Source organism: Crinia signifera, chromosome 5 (genome assembly GCF_055691185.1).
Source record: "Crinia signifera chromosome 5, ASM5569118v1, whole genome shotgun sequence".
NCBI lineage: Eukaryota > Metazoa > Chordata > Amphibia > Anura > Myobatrachidae > Crinia > Crinia signifera.
Genome location: NC_139221.1, coordinates 126,621,505 through 126,639,853, shown reverse-complemented (window position 1 = coordinate 126,639,853; position 18,349 = coordinate 126,621,505). Strand labels below are relative to the sequence as shown.

The 18,349-nt window shown below is 40.8% G+C and overlaps 1 protein-coding gene across 1 annotated transcript in view; it reads right to left on the bottom strand.

Annotated features, from left to right (window-relative positions):
- Positions 1 to 18,349, bottom strand: part of PXDC1 (PX domain containing 1) — a 69,408-nt gene that overhangs the window by 8,399 nt on the left and 42,660 nt on the right. Inside the window, exon 4 of the mRNA XM_083188010.1 lies at positions 4,620 to 4,731. Within this exon, the coding sequence (XP_083044136.1) occupies positions 4,620 to 4,731 (112 nt within the window). The remainder of the gene's footprint in view (positions 1 to 4,619; positions 4,732 to 18,349) is intronic.

The following is an 18,349-nucleotide window of genomic DNA, read 5'->3' as shown; positions in this document are numbered from 1 at the left end:
ATTATCCACAGTTCCACTCCCAATTCTCCCCTCAGATCCACTGACCAAGCTCATGCCCAGTCAGGGACAAATGTTCCATAAGATGCGAAGGAATGAAAGAATGTCCTGTGCGCACAACAGAGGTGACCAGCGCTGCAGGATAACATTCCTCAGAGTATCGCCATGTCTCGTGCTGTGACAAGCAAATAACCCTGCTCTGTAGTCTGACTATACGGAGCTGTGCTGGCAGCAATTACTCCAATCAATTTACTTCATTGTAATCAGTCAGACAGCAGGTGTAAGGAATAATATTAAGCTGGTAATGTTACATTTCCGCTTCAAATAATGAGAGGTTTTAACAATTGGGGTACCAGACACTAATCGCTTACACATCATGTCTAGCATATATGATAATATTTCACTGTCTGCCACACGAAGCGTATGAATTATTATTTAGTTGTAAACCAGTAAGACTACACAGGAAGCTGGCACAGGGCTTTCCTGAACCAGTCTCAGGGTACATACAAATTTATGGGGTTGATTCAATTAGGTACCTTCAGGCTTGTGAAATTTGGTTTGCAGTCTCCTTGCTGGCCACACATCAGACCAACTAGTTGGTTGGTTGGATGGATGGAATAAAAACCTGGTACTGGATAGGAGCAAATGTTATTTGTTTTTTTTTAAATCGGAAAATGGACAACAACTGTCAGTCAGACAATGTACTGTAGTTGGACCTATTTGATTAAAAGAATTTTACTGAATGCTTTTGTCCATTCTCCTGAGTTTGTGAGCACATTGCTTCTTGGCACTTGCCCCCATACAGTACCAGATTTTCAGTCCAACCAACCATCTAGTTGAATGGTTGGAGGAAAGTTGGTCTGATGTGTAGCCAGCATTATGTACAGTGTGAGATTGTACCGTGAGAGGGGCGAGCTGCAGTGTTATTGATGGCATTTCTACACCATAACAATAGACAATTCACACCTCTCACGTCTAACTGAATTGACCCCTAAAGGTCTGTAATGTAACACATGATTATTAAAATACTTCAATAAGTTCCATTTGATACCAAAAACAGGGACATTTCTACAGGGGAATAAGCAGTGCAATCACACCGGGTGCCGCGCCACACACTGTGCGACTAGTGACAACCATTGCCGCTGAGCCTCCAGCTACTCGCCCACCCACAGGTTCCATACCGGTGCCACTGACTTCATGTTGCCAATGGCTCCTGGCAGTCCCTTGAGTCATATCTCCCACCTGACCCCTAGTACTACACTTACATTACCCAATTGACACTACTACATGCACCCTAAAGTAAGAATCCCCACTGAGCGGAGTACTAGGTCCGTCTCCGGAGAGTAGGTGCTGTTCTGATAAGGGGGTGCCGCAGAGGTTCAGGTGGCCACCATCTTAGAGAGCACTGCACAGTAGTGAGTTCTGTGCAACGTAGTCAAGGCCACACCCCTGTTGCAGAGCCATTAAATCTTGGTGGTGTGTACATAACCTTAGGCCTAGACAAACGACACTCACACAACATTCACTCTCTGTGCTGTATTATAATATAACAATTACACAGAAAGATTCTATTAAAAATATATTAACATTGATGTTGAGGGTAGGGAGGTACAAACCCCACAGACCCTGGTATTTGTTAAACATAGAAACATAGAATTTGACGGCAGATAAGAACCACTTGGCCCATCTAGTCTGCCCCTTTTTTTAAACATGTTACCTCAAACCATATTTGATCCTTATTTTTTTGTAAGGATATCAATATGCTTATCCCAAGCATGTTTAAATTGTACTACTGTATTTGCATCTACCACCTCTGTTGGGAGGCTATTCACTTATCTACTACTCTTTCTGTGAAAAAATTCTTCCTCGCATTTCCCCTGAATCTTCCTCCCTCTAGTTTCAGTGCATGTCCTCGTGTTCTGTTGCTCCTCTTCCTGTGAAGAATGTCTCCCACCTGTACCTTGTTAAAGCCCTTGATATATTTGAAAGTTTCTATCATGTCCCCCCTTTCCCTTCTCTGCTCTAAAGTATACATATTAAGATCTTTTAGTCTTTCCTGGTACGTTTTGTGATGTAGGCCATGCACCATTTTAGTTGCTCTTCTTTGAACAGTCTCTAATGTATTTATATCCTTCTGGAGATATGGCCTCCAGAACTGAACACAATACTCTAGGTGAGGTCGTACCAATGACCTATACAGTGGCATTATTACTTCTTTCTTTCTACTGCTGATACCTCTCCCTATGCAACCAAGCATCTGACTTGCCTTCTTCATTGCTTTGTTACATTGCCTACCTGCTTTTAAGTCCCCTGAAATAGTGACACCTAGATCCCTCTCTTCCTCAGTAGTTTCCATTATAGTGCCATTTATACTATATTGAGTCTTTGGATTTCTGAGACCCAAGTGCATGATTTTGCATTTTTTGGCATTAAACTGTAGTTGCCATTCTCTTGACCATTTCTCTAATCTGCCTAGATCCTCAATCATTTGTTTTACCCCTCCTGGTGTGTCTACCCTGTTGCATACCTTTGTGTCATCTGCAAAAAGGCACATTTTACCCTCAATTCCATTTGCAATATCACCAATAAAGATATTAAAAAGCACCGGTCCAAGTACAGATCCCTGGGGTACTCCACTTGTAACCTTTCCCTCCTTTGACTGTACTCCGTTTACTACAACTCTCGGTTTTCTGTCCTGCAACCACGCTCTTATCCATTCAACTATCTTAGAATCCAATCCCAAGCTTTCAAGTTTATTTAACAGTCTGCAATGTGGGACAGTGTCAAAAGCTTTACTAAAGTCTAGATAAGCTACATCTACAGCCCCATCTTGATCTATTACTCTAGTCACCCAGTCAAAAAAGGCAATAAGATTTGTTTGACATGATCTTCCCCCAGTAAACCCATGCTGTTTTGGATCCTGTAAATTGCTGGTTTTGAGATATTCTACAACTCTTTGTTTTAAGAGTGTTTCCATCAATTTCCCTACTACTGATGTAAGGCTCACTGGTCGATAGTTGCTTACCTCTTCCTTGCTTCCACTTTTGTGCATATTCAGAGAGTCGCAGTGTACCGACACCCTCCCATGCCTGGCAATACGCCCAGTTTCAGAAAAGGGCTTGCACGATGCCTCTACAGCCCTCCATGTTGGTCTACAAGTGCCCCACTTTGCTTTTAAATTATTGGCCAACATAATAATAGACAAGTCTACATACCAACCAATTGAATTTTTCAAAACGTATCGTATTTCAGCTTTTTATTACTCAGATAAACAACATGAAAGTCCTAATACAATTTGCTTGGAAAATTCTATTTGGGAAAACAAAGTTGCAATTTAATGTTTGGATGTTAATATTTTTTCTGATTCATCTATGCTACCTTTTGGTTTGTAAGAAAGAAGAAAACAGGACGTGGACTAGGGTCGAACAGATTTCTGTGTACAGGCGCAAATGGTGGGCTGTGGCATACAGTGCACGCGCAAAGCAAAGATACTCAATTTAAGGTAAGTGTCTTCTATGGACAGAGCTTAGCCAGGTCTATCTGTCCATGAAGCTGGGCAAAGAACATAGAACCTGGCCAGTGGAAGTACAGTGTCATGGGAGAGTATCTAAAGTTCTGTATCAGCTGTGTGTATGGGGAAGGGAAGCCTGTTACTGACGGATCTCTTACACCAAGAATGGGCTGCTGCATGTACAAATACTAATGATGGCAGGTTGCTGTAAAAGCTATGAGCGGCACTGGTTTTGGCTTGCACACACATGATCCCCTGCATAAGATCTGCATTGCCAGATGAATTCTGCATTCTGCAGCTACCACATTCTGGGGCAGATGTATTAAGCCTGGTGAAGTGTTAAAGAGGAGGGTGATAACACAGCATTAAGACAGCTCCTAACTGGCATCGGCAAACATGTATGTAACTACAGTTAGGAGCGGACTGGCTGGTGCATTATCACATTCCTTGTTATCAGGCTTAATACATCTGCCCCTGTGTGTCTGAATCATCCCTAAATGTGAGTTGCTGAGCACCAATTTTCAGCTGTTTATCATTAGTAACATGGAGCCTGTCAGCCCAAGTCACTTTTATGCTAAAGCTACCGATTTACCCTGCTAGAATGTGACCAGGCTCAGATCTGCTTACCCTTAAGTACAACAGATACCATTGCGCAAGTGGTTCTCAAACTCGGTTCTCAGGACCCCACACAGTTCACATTTTCCAGGTCACCTGACAGGTGCACAGTTGTACTCATTACTCACTGACACATTTTAAAAGAGCCACAGGTGGAGCTAATTATTTCACTTGCGATTCTGTAAGGAGACCTGCAAAACGCACTGTGTAGGGTCCTGAGGACTGAGTTTGAGAACCTGTGCATTATGCTATAGGTACAGTAAAAATGAGTTAATGCTAATACTCTTATATGGTTATAACAAGATGATACGATTAGATGTTTTTTTTTAACACACGGCAATGAATAGCTGCTTTCCCAATACTCTGGTGTTAATTTGCATGCCAAAGTAAGGCCACTGGTGAGAGCTTGCACTGCAATCTAGTAATAAGATATTCTGGCCGGAACCCAGAAACAGGGAAATGTTTTATTGCTGTACATGTAATACTGTATACTCACAAATGATCTGTTGAATCTACATCCAAGTCAGGATCTTTAGCATGGGGGAGGCTGTGGTCAATGACGATTGTTTCTGTGTTGGCTAAACAAAAGCCGTTGGATCGCATAATTTCTAGAACAAAAATAGAAATCTGTTTATAAAAATGAACGTATCATTTCAGTTAATAAACAATATTTTTTTCATTTAAACTTCCAGCAGGAAATATATATTATTATTATTAATTTATAAAGTAATTGTATTGCCGAGCACTGTTCATTTGGGAAGGTTACAGATGCTGCAATCATACAAACATGTGACATGTACATGTAACACATAAAAGCTGGAACTAAAGAGAGATCTAGTGTAGTGACTCATTCTGCGCTAGGACTGTGAAACTGACAGCATGCTGAGTGATCATACAGTAAGTCCTATTTCCATGCAAGACGTTCACCACAGATCTTTTCACTTAATTGCTCTCTGGCGTATTACCTGCATTAAAAAGATGTGGCAGCTAACTGTCACCTGGCACATCTTCAAAGTAATAATAAAGTTATGTCTATACTATCAACATTTAAGCATATTATAAACTGGGTAAAAGCACTTAATTGCATTCCATTATACTTTCCCAATAATGCTCATGTTACTACATTATTGGGTTCTGGATTTGTTATACTGGTTCATGTCCTGATCTTTCAGGGTTAGTGGAAGGATTTCAATGTGGGAGGAGATGTACTAAACCTTCTGAAAATGATAGAGGAAGAAGTTACCCGTACCAACCAATCAGCTTTTAGCTATCATTTATTTAGTAAGTTCTATAAAATGATAGCTAGAATCTGGTTGTTATAGGTAACTTTACTTGTCCTCTTGAGAAGGTTTGATACATTTCCCTCTTAGGGGGGTATTCAATCCCCTGCCCTATTTCTGATGGGGCAAATAGCGCCGGGTGCCTATTCAATGCTGTCTTTCCCGACAGCATTGAACAGGGATCTTGGCAGAATGGACCCAACTTTAGATGCAGACGGGCCCGTTCTGCCGAGAACGGCTGTGGATTGTCGAGCTCCTGGCCATAGCTCGATGTATCTCAGGGCCACGCCCCCTTTTCGGCATTCAGCAGGATCCCACCTGCCAATTCCTAGTCGAGCCGGCGGAGAACGGGACAGGGTCACGTCTGTCGGGCCAGCCCAACAGTTGTGACCCAGGATTGAATATCCCCCTTGGTCCATATAGCTATTTTTATTGGCACGTTTGTAGTGCATCAGTAAGTTGCAAGGCTCTAAGACTTGCAAACTTTCTTTGTTGAAGGGAAAAAGATTGCTAGTTTAGGGTGGGGAGAAAGCCTCTGCCATTGGAACAATGTAAAGTGAAAAAAAAAATAGGGACTTTTTATTAACAAGTAATACTTTAGTTATCACTTATTACTAATTTTAAATGGTTCTCCAGCCAATCAGCTCCTATCATTTTTCAAACACATGGCCAGTTATGAGCTGATGGGTTTTGCCCATACTTGCCTATCTGACCCTCTCCATGCTGGAGAAAATGCTCTGTTCCTGTGCTTCCCTGGTAATGTATGATTGCCATCACCTGTGGTGAAACATCTTTACCTAGCTCCCCACAGGTGATGGCAATCATACATTACCAGGGAAGTCCAGGAACAGAGCATTTTCTCCTGCATGGAGAGGGTCAGGTAGGCAAGTATGGTTTTGCCATGTAAATGATTGCCACTTTAAAAATACAGGCAGATTTGCACAACGTCCTGCACCTCGCAGGCTATTACATTTTACCCCTGGTCTTCCCTCTAAGCAGGTTTTGCAGATACCCATTTAGTAACTGTCTGATTAACAGAATCTTTACGTTGAACAGGATATGTATGTAGTGTTTTCCATCGTTGGCATCATGACAGATGTCGCATCATCAATAGTGTAGCATCGCTGTGTAACATTAACAGGGCTAGTCTGATGCCTGAGGTCTGTGCAGACCTCAGTCATTGATGGCTATATCATATTTTTTACCTTTGTACATGACGGAGTATGGCCATCTCTGTGCGCCTGAAATTAGGGGTGTGGCCTTGTGTGTAGGGGACGTGGCCTCACGGGGAATGCCAGAAATGCAAGGCATACCCCTGTTGTCCTGTCTGTAGTTATTTGAAGTCACAACGAGTAACATACATAAATAAATCTTTTGTATGTCACATTTAAATACCGACATATGTACTGTATTGTGTACTGTAATAATCCCCTTTAAGCACAGCATAAATAGAAAAGTATACAATATGTTCCTTTTTTGTCTGCTTCTTATTTACAATAAACACATTATTCCTAATACTCTGTTCTGCAAAATAAGAGTCATTTTAAAATACTCAGGCAGAAAGCAATTTATACATAAGTATATCTACAAGATTGCTAGATTGCCAGAATGAAGGAAAATAGCTATGCCGAAACAGTGCAGGCAAGTTTATTAAAAATATTGAAACTGTATGTATTTCAAAATCAGGTTGGGGAGGGTTTTGTCCTCCTACAAAACCAATACATCATAGTAAACTTTATATAAGGTTTAGAGGGCAAATCTATTAAACAGCATTTTTAGCAGATCAGACTTTTTTTGGAGCTTTTGCAGCAGTTTTGAAAATCCTAGATTTACTTAATGCAAAACCCTTATAAAAAACACCACTGAACACGCCCTCCCATAAGAAAACCATCATCAAAACCAGTGGGAAACAGGTATCGGCAGATGAGATAATTGGACAGCATCCTTATTAAACTATCTTGCCAATTGGAAGGCATGGAGACACAATCATCAATATATATATATATATATATGTATATATATATATATATATATATATATATTGCGAACAGACCCTCGTTTCACACCCACAGTTACTATAAGTGATTATGTAGGCTACCTAGCTTACAAAATCCCCTGTTGGACAGGGGATGGGAAAAAATACGGCCTACAGTTGTAAGATTGCACCCCTAGTGTTGATCTTACTATTAGATCAAAAAAGCCTTACAATATTTATCTTCTCGAAACCATGTAAAAGAAGTCCATATATTTTAAATATTTATTAAAAAGTCTCTTATTTAAACATAGATGGCAACATTCCAGATGACAATGGAATTCTTTCTGGTATTTCAAACACTTGAATATAGCAAACAACAAAACCCAACGCGTTTCGTCCCCTTCTGGGACTTCATCAGGGGTTTGCAGTTATAGAGATTTATTTCAGACAATTTCTCAGAAGAAGAGTGTATTCACAATATGATGGTTATTGGATCCTTAGATAATTGGAATGCCTTTCTTGAAATAAAATTGAGGGTAAAATGATAATTCAATACAGATCCGACAATTCTGGAAGCATTGTCTCCTTCAGGAGATGCACTCTGGTGAACAGCTCTGCATGAATGAACAATATATATGTAATGTCCGTGAGTCTTCGAAACACTGCCATCTGTTGGCAGAGAGTGAAAAAGAACAGTCGCTGTGAGCAGCGCTGGGATTTTTAACGGATATTTTGAGGATCTCTCACAGCAACGTTGGCACACAAAGGGTTAATATAGTCCACCGTAGTCAACAAACTAGAGCGCAGTAAAGGGATAATTTTTTTATGATAGGGCTAGAGACACTTATGAAATATGTATGAATATGACTGTGAACATAAATATCCCAAGCACGTCCAGACACACGTCTGCCCCTGTGAAGCACATTGGAATGTACTAATACTATAGAATGTGTTACAACATTTAGGGGTTTATTTAAGAGTCCTCAGGTTGTAAAACCTAACGATTCTATCTGTGTTTATGCCCAATATTTAAAGGGCAATGCTTTTACTAGCAGCGTCTTGCTAGTAAAATAATTGCTCTTTTAAACATCATGCATAAACATGATGAGAAGCACCGGGCTGCTTCATGAATAAATCCCCTATTGTCAGTTTGCAATAAAGAGTCCTGAATGTCTCCGTATTTCCAGGACTGGATGAAAGTAACTAAGAATGTGCTCGTTTCTAAAGTTCTACGGCACATAGCAATAAGCGAGTTACATTATGCATATGCTAAACTGACAAGAAGCCCAAGAAAGAGAGGGAGAATCACATTTTTACAGATGAATTTCCCTAGGAGTTGTGATTTCTGTAACAATTGTACACTGCAAACACAAAACACCCCAAGCATTACTAATCTTATTATTGATTCTTCTTATACTCTGAAATGGTGTTTTATGTTATTAAATTCATTAGTGTTGTAGGGAAAATCCTATTCAAATTCATGTCAATTACTTTTCTTCATAGCTGTCTAAACTCCTGCATCCTGCGGGAAATGCCTGGTTCTCTGTGGAGTCTCCCGCTGCCCCAAACCCTATAAAATCCACTGGATTTCCCACCACCAGACTCCTGACTGCACATAGCGGTGTGCTCCAAGGCACCTCTGCGATGACACTCCGATTTCTTCACAGAATGACCATTTAGGGGTGGCATAGGGAGTGGCTGCAAAAATGCAGGCAACCATATTGCTACTAGCAGTCGATGTTTCTTGTCAATGAGTATGGAGCGTAGGAGTACGCAGTTGCAAATGAGTTTGCAATGGCTTTGGTGAGCGCCGACCTTCTTTTCTTGGCAGCAGTCTCACTTGTGATGATAAGCAATTCCATAGGCTAAACATATGCAGCAGTATAGGGAAGTGCATATGAACATGAATTATGCCCCTGATGCATATGATTGCCAAGTTACATGCAGCTATGCGGACAAATCGCTCCTCTACATATGCATTATAAAGTAGCCATCTACATTATCAGAATGTAGATGCATCAGGCTGTAAGAGATCCAGACAGACACCATAATAGCCTTCAATCTGTCTGCATGCACTGACTAAATGTACAGTAGAGGTAAATGCCATTTTGCAGGTGGATATGTGACAAGTGGATATGTGTATACACTAGACGATAAAAGGTAACGATATGCACGTTAACGATATCATCACACATATCATCTAGTGTGTACGCACTATATCATTAACAGCACGCACTCTGTGTACACACTATATCGTTAATGGCGCACACTCCCTCGGGTCATTAACAAATGTCCTCCTCTGTCCTTCATGTATAGATGAAGGAGGACCTCCCCCCCCCCCCCCCCCCCCCCCCAGCGGCGCTCATTAATGCCGGTATTGGCAAGTGAGTATGCAATGCCGGCACCCCTGCCAGAATAGACATTGCTGGGTATACACATTGAGGGTGATTCTGGTTAGTTTGCAAAAGCAAATGTAACTTGTGCACAGAGAGTTATATTTGGATGAGTTATTTTGTTTCTGTGCGGAGTAAATACTGACTGCTTTATTCTTACACTGAAATTTAGATTTCGGTTTTGAACACACCTCACCCAAATGTAACTCTCTCTGCACATGGGAGTGGTAGGGGTATACTCGAGATGGGGTACTCAGAGTAGGAATAGGCGCCCTATGGGGTGTAATGCTCAGCTGCTCCTACTGGAGGGATGTCAACCCTCCTATGGGTACAATAGGAAAAAGAAAAGTGGAGCGCTAGGTGGATCAATTGGATATCACAATTTTAATTTTATTTTTTAAAAATTATATATATAATATAAAAACAATCAATAAAAATAATTGTAAACAAGCATCTGTAAGTATGACAATAAAAATAGATGGACAAGGAAGATAATACTTATGTCTCTGCGTAGCTGCCGTATATCCCTGATGATTTTGGGGCTTTGGGATTTAGCCCTGGATTGTGGGGGTAAACAAACTGCCGTCCTGGATGTTGCAAATTGGAACGCTGGAGGGTGATCTAATTCCCGATAGTGGGGTCCTCGCTATAATGCGGCCATACCTTTGATAAAGTCGTGACATCACGACGAAACATGTTAGGCAGCACTTGCTAACTCCAATTGGACCAGGAAGAATCTCTGCCTCCGCTGGCCCCCCCTGTTTCAAGTTATTTTCCCTTTCATTGTCACCCTGGATTGCCCTCCGAATTTCACTCTACTTGGATAACCTTCCACCACCACATCGTGGACCCCCAATACTCGCAACATCGTGAGGACCCTTCAACAGAAGGAAATAGATCATCCTCCAGCGAGCCACCCACTTTGGCACCCTCCTGAAAAGAGCGCATTATAGCGAGGACCCCACTATCGGGAATTAGATCACCCTCCAGCGTTCCAATTTGCAACATCCAGGACGGCAGTTTGTTTACCCCCACAATCCAGGGCTAAATCCCAAAGCCCCAAAATCATCAGGGATATACGGCAGCTACGCAGAGACATAAGTATTATCTTCCTTGTCCATCTATTTTTATTGTCATACTTACAGATGCTTGTTTACAATTATTTTTATTGATTGTTTTTATATTATATATATAATTTTTAAAAAACAAAATTAAAATTGTGATATCCAATTGATCCACCTAGCGCTCCACTTTTCTTTTTTCTCTCTGCACATGTTACATCTGCCCCACCTACAGTGCACATGATTTTTTACATTAAAGAAGGGATTTGCTTTTGCAAACCAAACATAATTATCCCCATTATGTACTAGGAATCTTGCATAGGTGCCCAGGAGCACACACAGTGCTGATCACAGTTCTGATCCATCCACAAGATGGACCTGTATGCAATTCTGCATCAGCTCCAGTATATTCTAAAAAACAGTGATCTGTATCATTCTGGCCAACTCTCCCTGAATGTCAGGGAGACTTCCTGAAATAGCAGCACTCTCTATGATAAGTCTACCAAACTTCCCTGCCCCTTAACCACATTATTAAGCTGTTTAGTATTTGGGGAAAAAATAAATCTTAGAGATTTATACATTGAAAGCGGATCATCAGTGTCACTATTCTGCATTGGTTATCAGACACAGTGATCCTAAAGTTCTATACATTTTTTCAAATAAGGCTTCTCATGGCAAAATATGGGATACACATGGGAGTAGAACTCACTACTTGAATAAACCCAGGATAAAAAAAAAAATCACACATACTCGATTACTCTATGTGATAGGAGACTGCAAGCTAACTGGGGGTGGGGCATTAGATAAAGACACCAATAGATTGTTCAAAAGTGCAGGTGATAAGACAATCCCACTACTATAATCACATCATAGCTGCCTCTCTGAGACAAATTCTTTCAGCCTCTACAGTCAGCATTTTGAGTTGGGCAAAAGGAACCTTTGATTGGAACCTTCACTTTGAATCAGTTCCGTTCCTGGGGCCAACCCTTGTGTATGACAGAACAGCCAACCTCACAGCCCCACGGTAATCATCAGGCAGCATCTCCTGTAGCCTGCTGCGAAGGGTCAAGCCGAGATGCTTGCCAGCCAGAGGATTTGTTGCACCCCTGTGCTCCAGCTTCACAGAAACACAGTCACTGAAGGATCTTCAACCTTTGGGTCATCAGGTACACACATTACTATCTCTACCTCCCTGACTCCATCATTACATTTACCTCCTATTGCGGGATCAGGGTGTCTACCAGCACTGTCTCTACTGACAGTCACCTTCTCTATCCCTTTATATTTCAGCAATATTCAACCCATCATTTATTCAATTGGATTTCCAATTCGTTCATTTAGTTTATAGCTCATTACCAATTAACATTATGCTGACAAAAATAAATTAATTAGAACGATCTTCATCACATTATTCAATTAGTTAGTGAATGCTTTATTAATACAGATTTTATGTGCTATTTAGCTTTATACTTAAATAAATGAATGAAAACTATAAAACAATAAATGTAAAATATATTTTGTTACAGTTTATTCAGTGAGTGTTCCCCTATTCCTCCTGAATTCTTGCGCTGTTCCTATTTTTGCACCCAATACAAAGCAGCCTGGCACAACATACACAAACCCATTGTGATGGTATAGTGCTCACAGTGCTATAAGTTTCATCTACTACTGCAGGATACACCCCTGAGTGGCAACAGATACGCCCATTGGTGGAGCTAGACACACCTCTTGGATGGAACATGGCATGCCCCTGAACAGGGTAACATGCTTTTTGTGGTGCATTCTACTAACAATTACAATCTCCATGAAACTAGGGTTTAAAAGTAGCCACTTAGGATGGTATTGGCATCCTTGAGCTCTTTTTTCAGTCTGTTCCAGTAATCTCAAAAAGAAGGAAATTTCAGGGCCTTTATAGTGTTCATTATTCCTCAACAAGTGTTCAACCACTGTTACCATATGGAATATTAGTATATAGCGACACAATGTCTATACAACATAACAGATAATTTTCTTTAGCTGGCTCCACTTTTTGAAGATTAATCAGTAGATCCATGGTGTCTTTGAGGAAGGTCTGTTGATGCGCCACCACCGGTTGTAGCCAAAAATCCAAATATTTGGCAATGATACTAAACAATTATTCGCGGGCCGAAATTATGTACTTTAGGCAACAAATATAAAAGAGGCATAATCGGATTGTCCACCTTCAAGGCTTCCATGGTTTTAATATCAATAATCTTGTCCTTGACTCCCTCTTGAAGGACCTCATCAATTTCCTTTTTATATTTAGAAGTTTGGTCATTTGGGTCATTTTTTATGTCTGCCAGTTGTCTATATAATTCCTCTTTGTATTTGTCTAAATCTTGTATCACGATGGCACCTCCCTTGTCCGCCGACCTGATTAGTAATTCGTTTTCAAATTATTCAGGGGTACCAGTTCTTTAGATTAATTGTTCATCACTTGTTTGCTTACTTTGGCCTCCTCCATAATAATGTTTTCTAAGGATCTGGTATAACTTTTAATAGGTGGGTTGAGACTTAGGGGTTCAAAGGTTTAATTTTTTACTTAAAGGGATGTTTCACATCTTGTAGCTCATGTTTATCATCCTGGTTTGAAAAAAATTCTTTCAATTTTAAATGCCGGTGATGTGTAGAAACCTCCACACTTTATTCCAGTTTTCTAAATCTATTTGTTGGGGCAAAGGAAAGTCCTTTATTAAGAAAGTTTCTCTCTTCCTCTGTTAGGTCATGAGAGGAGAGGTTTATGACCAGATCTACTGGCAGGGAGTGAGCTTTGATCTCCCTGGATGTTTGACCACCTCTACATGTCCGGTTCCTTTTCCTTTGGTCGCAGCCCCTAAAGGGGTTTTCTGTACACTTGGACCGGCTTGATTATCCGTATCACTTTGGGATGTGCTCTGATCTGTTGACATAATGTCCTGCCCAATAGTTCTGTGTTGATTACATCTTGGTCTAATTTTCATAATTCTTCTATTTGGGAATCTTCCTGTTGCCCACGGATAGACTGACTGCTCCAAATAGTCTTTTTCCACTGTGATAAGTTTATTTTTCTTGTATTTAATCAGGTCACGCCTGTAGGATTCAATATTGCTCTTTAATTTTATGAGACGATCTTGGCTCTTATCCTCCACCAATACTTGTATTGTTGTCCGTTCCAGGTCACTTATTTTAACCTTGGTTTTTTCCAGGATCCACGTTGATTCTTCTATCACCAGAAGAATTAAATCTAGGGAACATTTATTTAATATCGCAACCCATCGACGGTAAAAATTCTGTGCTGTTTCGGCCTATAGTCGGAATATTTTTAATCCAGAAGCCCCTTGGAATTTTACGTTCCCTATAATAATCTGATAGGCTAATTCCGTGAAACTGGAAATCAATTTCCTTCTTCTTTAATTTGTGTGTTGTAAATTTCTTCTGGAGTGTCTGAGCCTGAGAAAGCTTTCAAAGTTTCCTTAATCAATACTGATTCAGCATCTGTATCTGAAAAGCTCAGAATATCGCCTGTTCTCAGATTCAACATCAGGAGTCCTTGGAAATCCATGGTCTTAAGTGACCTTTAACTTAACTAAGGTCCAATTCACAGAGGAACACAGTCGGTGCAATAAAAATCAATGATAACTCTATTTAGCAGGATTAAGGGGGGGAGTGGAGGTTTCCTTAAAGTGCAGTGCTGCGTTGTGCAAAAAATGATGGTGTTTGTACTCCTATACATTAAGTGTCAATATTTAATAGCAGCTGTCCAAGTACTCTAATGCATCATGCACAAAATGCTGATATTTGTGCTCCAATAGCAGCAACTGTCCAATCAATAAAGTGCAAATTCAGATGCAAACTATCCTATCAATAAAGTGCAAATTTAGATGCAAACATGGACACGCTGCCTCCACTCAGTTACAGTCCAGAAATAGGTTGAGACCCCTTCTGTGCAAATTAGTGCAGAATAAAGTGCAATTCAGTGAACAACATGTAAGCGAAAAAGTGAACCAACCACTGATGGAATAATAAACCTGGGGGCTGCAATACCTAGAACAGTAGAGTTCCTGTATATAATTCTGGATGGTGGCCGGCACTCCACAAACAGATTGACAAAGCCTGGGTGCCCTCCCGAGATACAGCTGGTGCTCCTTAGATAACGTACGAGGATGGGCGGCACTCCAAAGAAGACGCATCACACGGATATACCAACGTTTCAAATGTATTTCAACATTTTTCTTCAGGGTGCATAATAAACAGCACATAATATGGTATTTATACCTTACTGAACAGTGCAGAATCCCCCGCCGTCTAGAGATGGGTCGTTTGCGAATGAAGCGGTTCTTTTGAACGGATCCCATAAAAGACTGAGGGAGCCGCCGATCCCAAAAAGTTGATCCGTCGTTCTTTTACTTCCAGTTTCGTTTTCCATTACAATGTATTTGCCTGATCTCAGCACAGCCACCTGTGGCAGCTGAGATGTACTACCTCTGGAGACTGAGTTCAGTGCTGCTACTGCAAGTAAAAGAAAGAATAACAAGGCTGCTGCTAGGGATGGCCATCGGTGCAGACACTATCGATGGAGATTCTGCACCCAGCTATCGATCAGTGTTTTACTTGGTTATGTATGTTCTTATTTGTTCAGCTCACTGTTTTAAAAAAAAAAAGTAAAAAAATTGGCAATAAATGATTGTAAAACAAATTATGCTTCGTTATTATCAATTACCCCTTCTTTCAAAGTGAACCGCCGACCCGCCTAAAAGATACAGATCTTTTCACTGACTGATCTGCTGGATCCCAGCTCTCATTATTGACCCATTTTGCCCATCACTACTGGCGTCAAGATTCTTCATACGGACACTGGATCCGGAAGTGCACAGCCGGCGTATGACGTCAGCGCGCCAGGGATGGCAAACTTCATCAGAAAGCCCAAGCGATCCAGCTCGCTGAGAACACAGGGAGTCCCCCGGCGTTGCTCATCTCTTAGCACCGCTGTGGGCGCATCATCTCGTCATCACTGACAGTATCCAGTGACAGATCTCTCGTAACGGATACCTGTACATAAACGGGGGTTAATAACTAATCACATCTAAAATAAACATTTGCATGAACAATTAAAGTATAAACTGGTGGATCACATGCCTCCCCTTGTGAGAGGAGGGGACAGAGGTCGTTTATTCTGGGCTAACTAGCCCCTTTATCAAGGTGCAGGAAGGTTCTTCCTGCACCTTGATAAAGGTGCTAGTTAGCCCAGAAACGTTGGTGATATCTACCTGAGTGTGGAGTCTTATTTCAGCAGAGTGCCGCCATCCCCCTGGACCCTATATATATATATATATATATATATATATATATATATATGATCCCCAATATTCCTAAACGCGCTACCAGAAATGCAAATATAACAAGGTATACAAGTTAAAACAATCGTGACTTGGCTGCCTGACCACAAAATTCCCAGAGGGTTCAAGGAATAAAGCCCACAAAATGTTGTTGACAAAATGTTGTTGCTTTTTCAATGATGCAACGAGGATTTCATCCAATATTAGTTTTTATTTTGTCCTTCAATGGAGAGTCAATAGTACAATCAGATGCATAAGGACGTTTTTTCTGCATCTGATTGTACTATTGACTCTCCATTAAAGGACAAAATAAAAACTAATATTGGATGAAATCCTCGTTGCATCATTGAAAAAGCATTATCACTTATGGACTGTGTTTCAATATTATAGGCGCCTTTCCACTATTGGAAAACATATATATATATATACATACTTCATTGTGTTATTGTTTTGAATACAAAGTAGAAGAGAAAGTACTCTTGTTTTTTGGAGGGCACACTGATGCTATCAATTAACAATTAATATTTATTGGTAATACAGTAAAATGCGGGATAATTAGTCCTAATTAAATACTACACAAAATATAAAACAGCAAATGTTAAAAATAATATGTCATTATAAGCAGCGCGGATGGTGTAATGGTTAGCATTACTGCCTCATAGCACTGAGGCCATGGATTTGATTTCCACCATAGCCCTATCTGTGTGGAGTCTGTATATTCTCCCCGTGCTGGTGTGGTTTTGCTCCCACAATCCAAATATATACTGTAAGGTTAATTGGGTCCTGATGAAAAACATCACCCAGTGTATTAGTACCTGTGATAGGGAACATAAGCTCCACTGGGGCAAGGCTGATGTGAATGGCCAAATATAAATATATATAACGTAATAAATAAACTGTTCTTCTGTATCATCAAATCTCTACTGCCACCTAGTGGTAAAGCTCCAATAGCATGTAATAAAGAATTTTGATCACTATATTTTATACATTTCCTATGGGATGGCTTTAGGATGTGTTGCTTTGTTGTCTCTTCATATTTAAGTGTTCTAGGTGCCCATTTGTTAAGGATCGCATTACCACACTGGATCACATTGTAATATGCAATCCTATTGTACAGATGTATCACCCTGCACATGCAGGGACAGGGCATCCAAAAGGGGCCTGTCCCTGCGATGTGCTCAGCAGGGTGCCGGGGGGGGTCTGTACATGCACGGTTAACAGTGCAGCTTGTAGCCCATAGGCTACAATAGGCTACTGCCATCTCAGAATAAAACCTATGGGGGATGCGGCTGGCGGCAGTGCAGGAGGGATCGATGCAGGGATCGTACTGCGGTCCCTCCTGAAGCATTCAGTTGATACTTAATATCTGCGGCTAACCCCCGATGGGTGTTTTAGGGGATTTAGCCTCAAATATTAAATGATAAATGGCCCCTAAAAGATTTTTGTTATCTTCATTTGTATACATCGTATACAGGTATGCATCACCGTTTAATGATATTAATTAATAAATTGCATTTTAAAAAGAATCTTTTGGTAAAGGTGTATGTTTAAAAGGATATATATATTGATCATGATTAGCTGGTGGGCAGGCCTAACTCCCAGTCTGTGGGTGGAGCCATGGATGTGAATAGAAGATCGCACTGTGTGAACAGTGTTAATGGGGAGCCGGAGAAGCACAGAAGACAGCGCGTGAGTATGATCTCTTTAAAAAGGAACTCAAATGGATTCTACATGGACAAGAGGACAGGCCATTAGTGGGCCCATGGTAATGTATGAGTGGATGACTGTAGAATGTAATAAAGTTTTACTGTTCGTATGTGTGGTTTTTTTTTTCACTATTTGTACTGTTGGGACTTGTATAAAAAGTTTCCCCCCAGCTGTGGCATTACCCTGCTGGCTGGGTGGGGCAGGGCCTGGTGTTGGTTCTTGAAACACGAGGGACCCCTACTCGTTTTGTTCCCCATATTTTGGGAACCAGGACCAACCCTTGAGCCATGTGCTGGTTTAAAAAAACAAAGGGACCCCTATTTGGTATGCCCCGTGATTTTTTTAAACCAGGACCGGCTCTTTGAGCCCTGGGACCCCCACGCTGTTTTTAATTAATTTATTTTTTAAACCGACATTACCATGTCTCCAAAATCTCAATTGTCCGTGACTAAAACTCGCACCATATCTCACTGT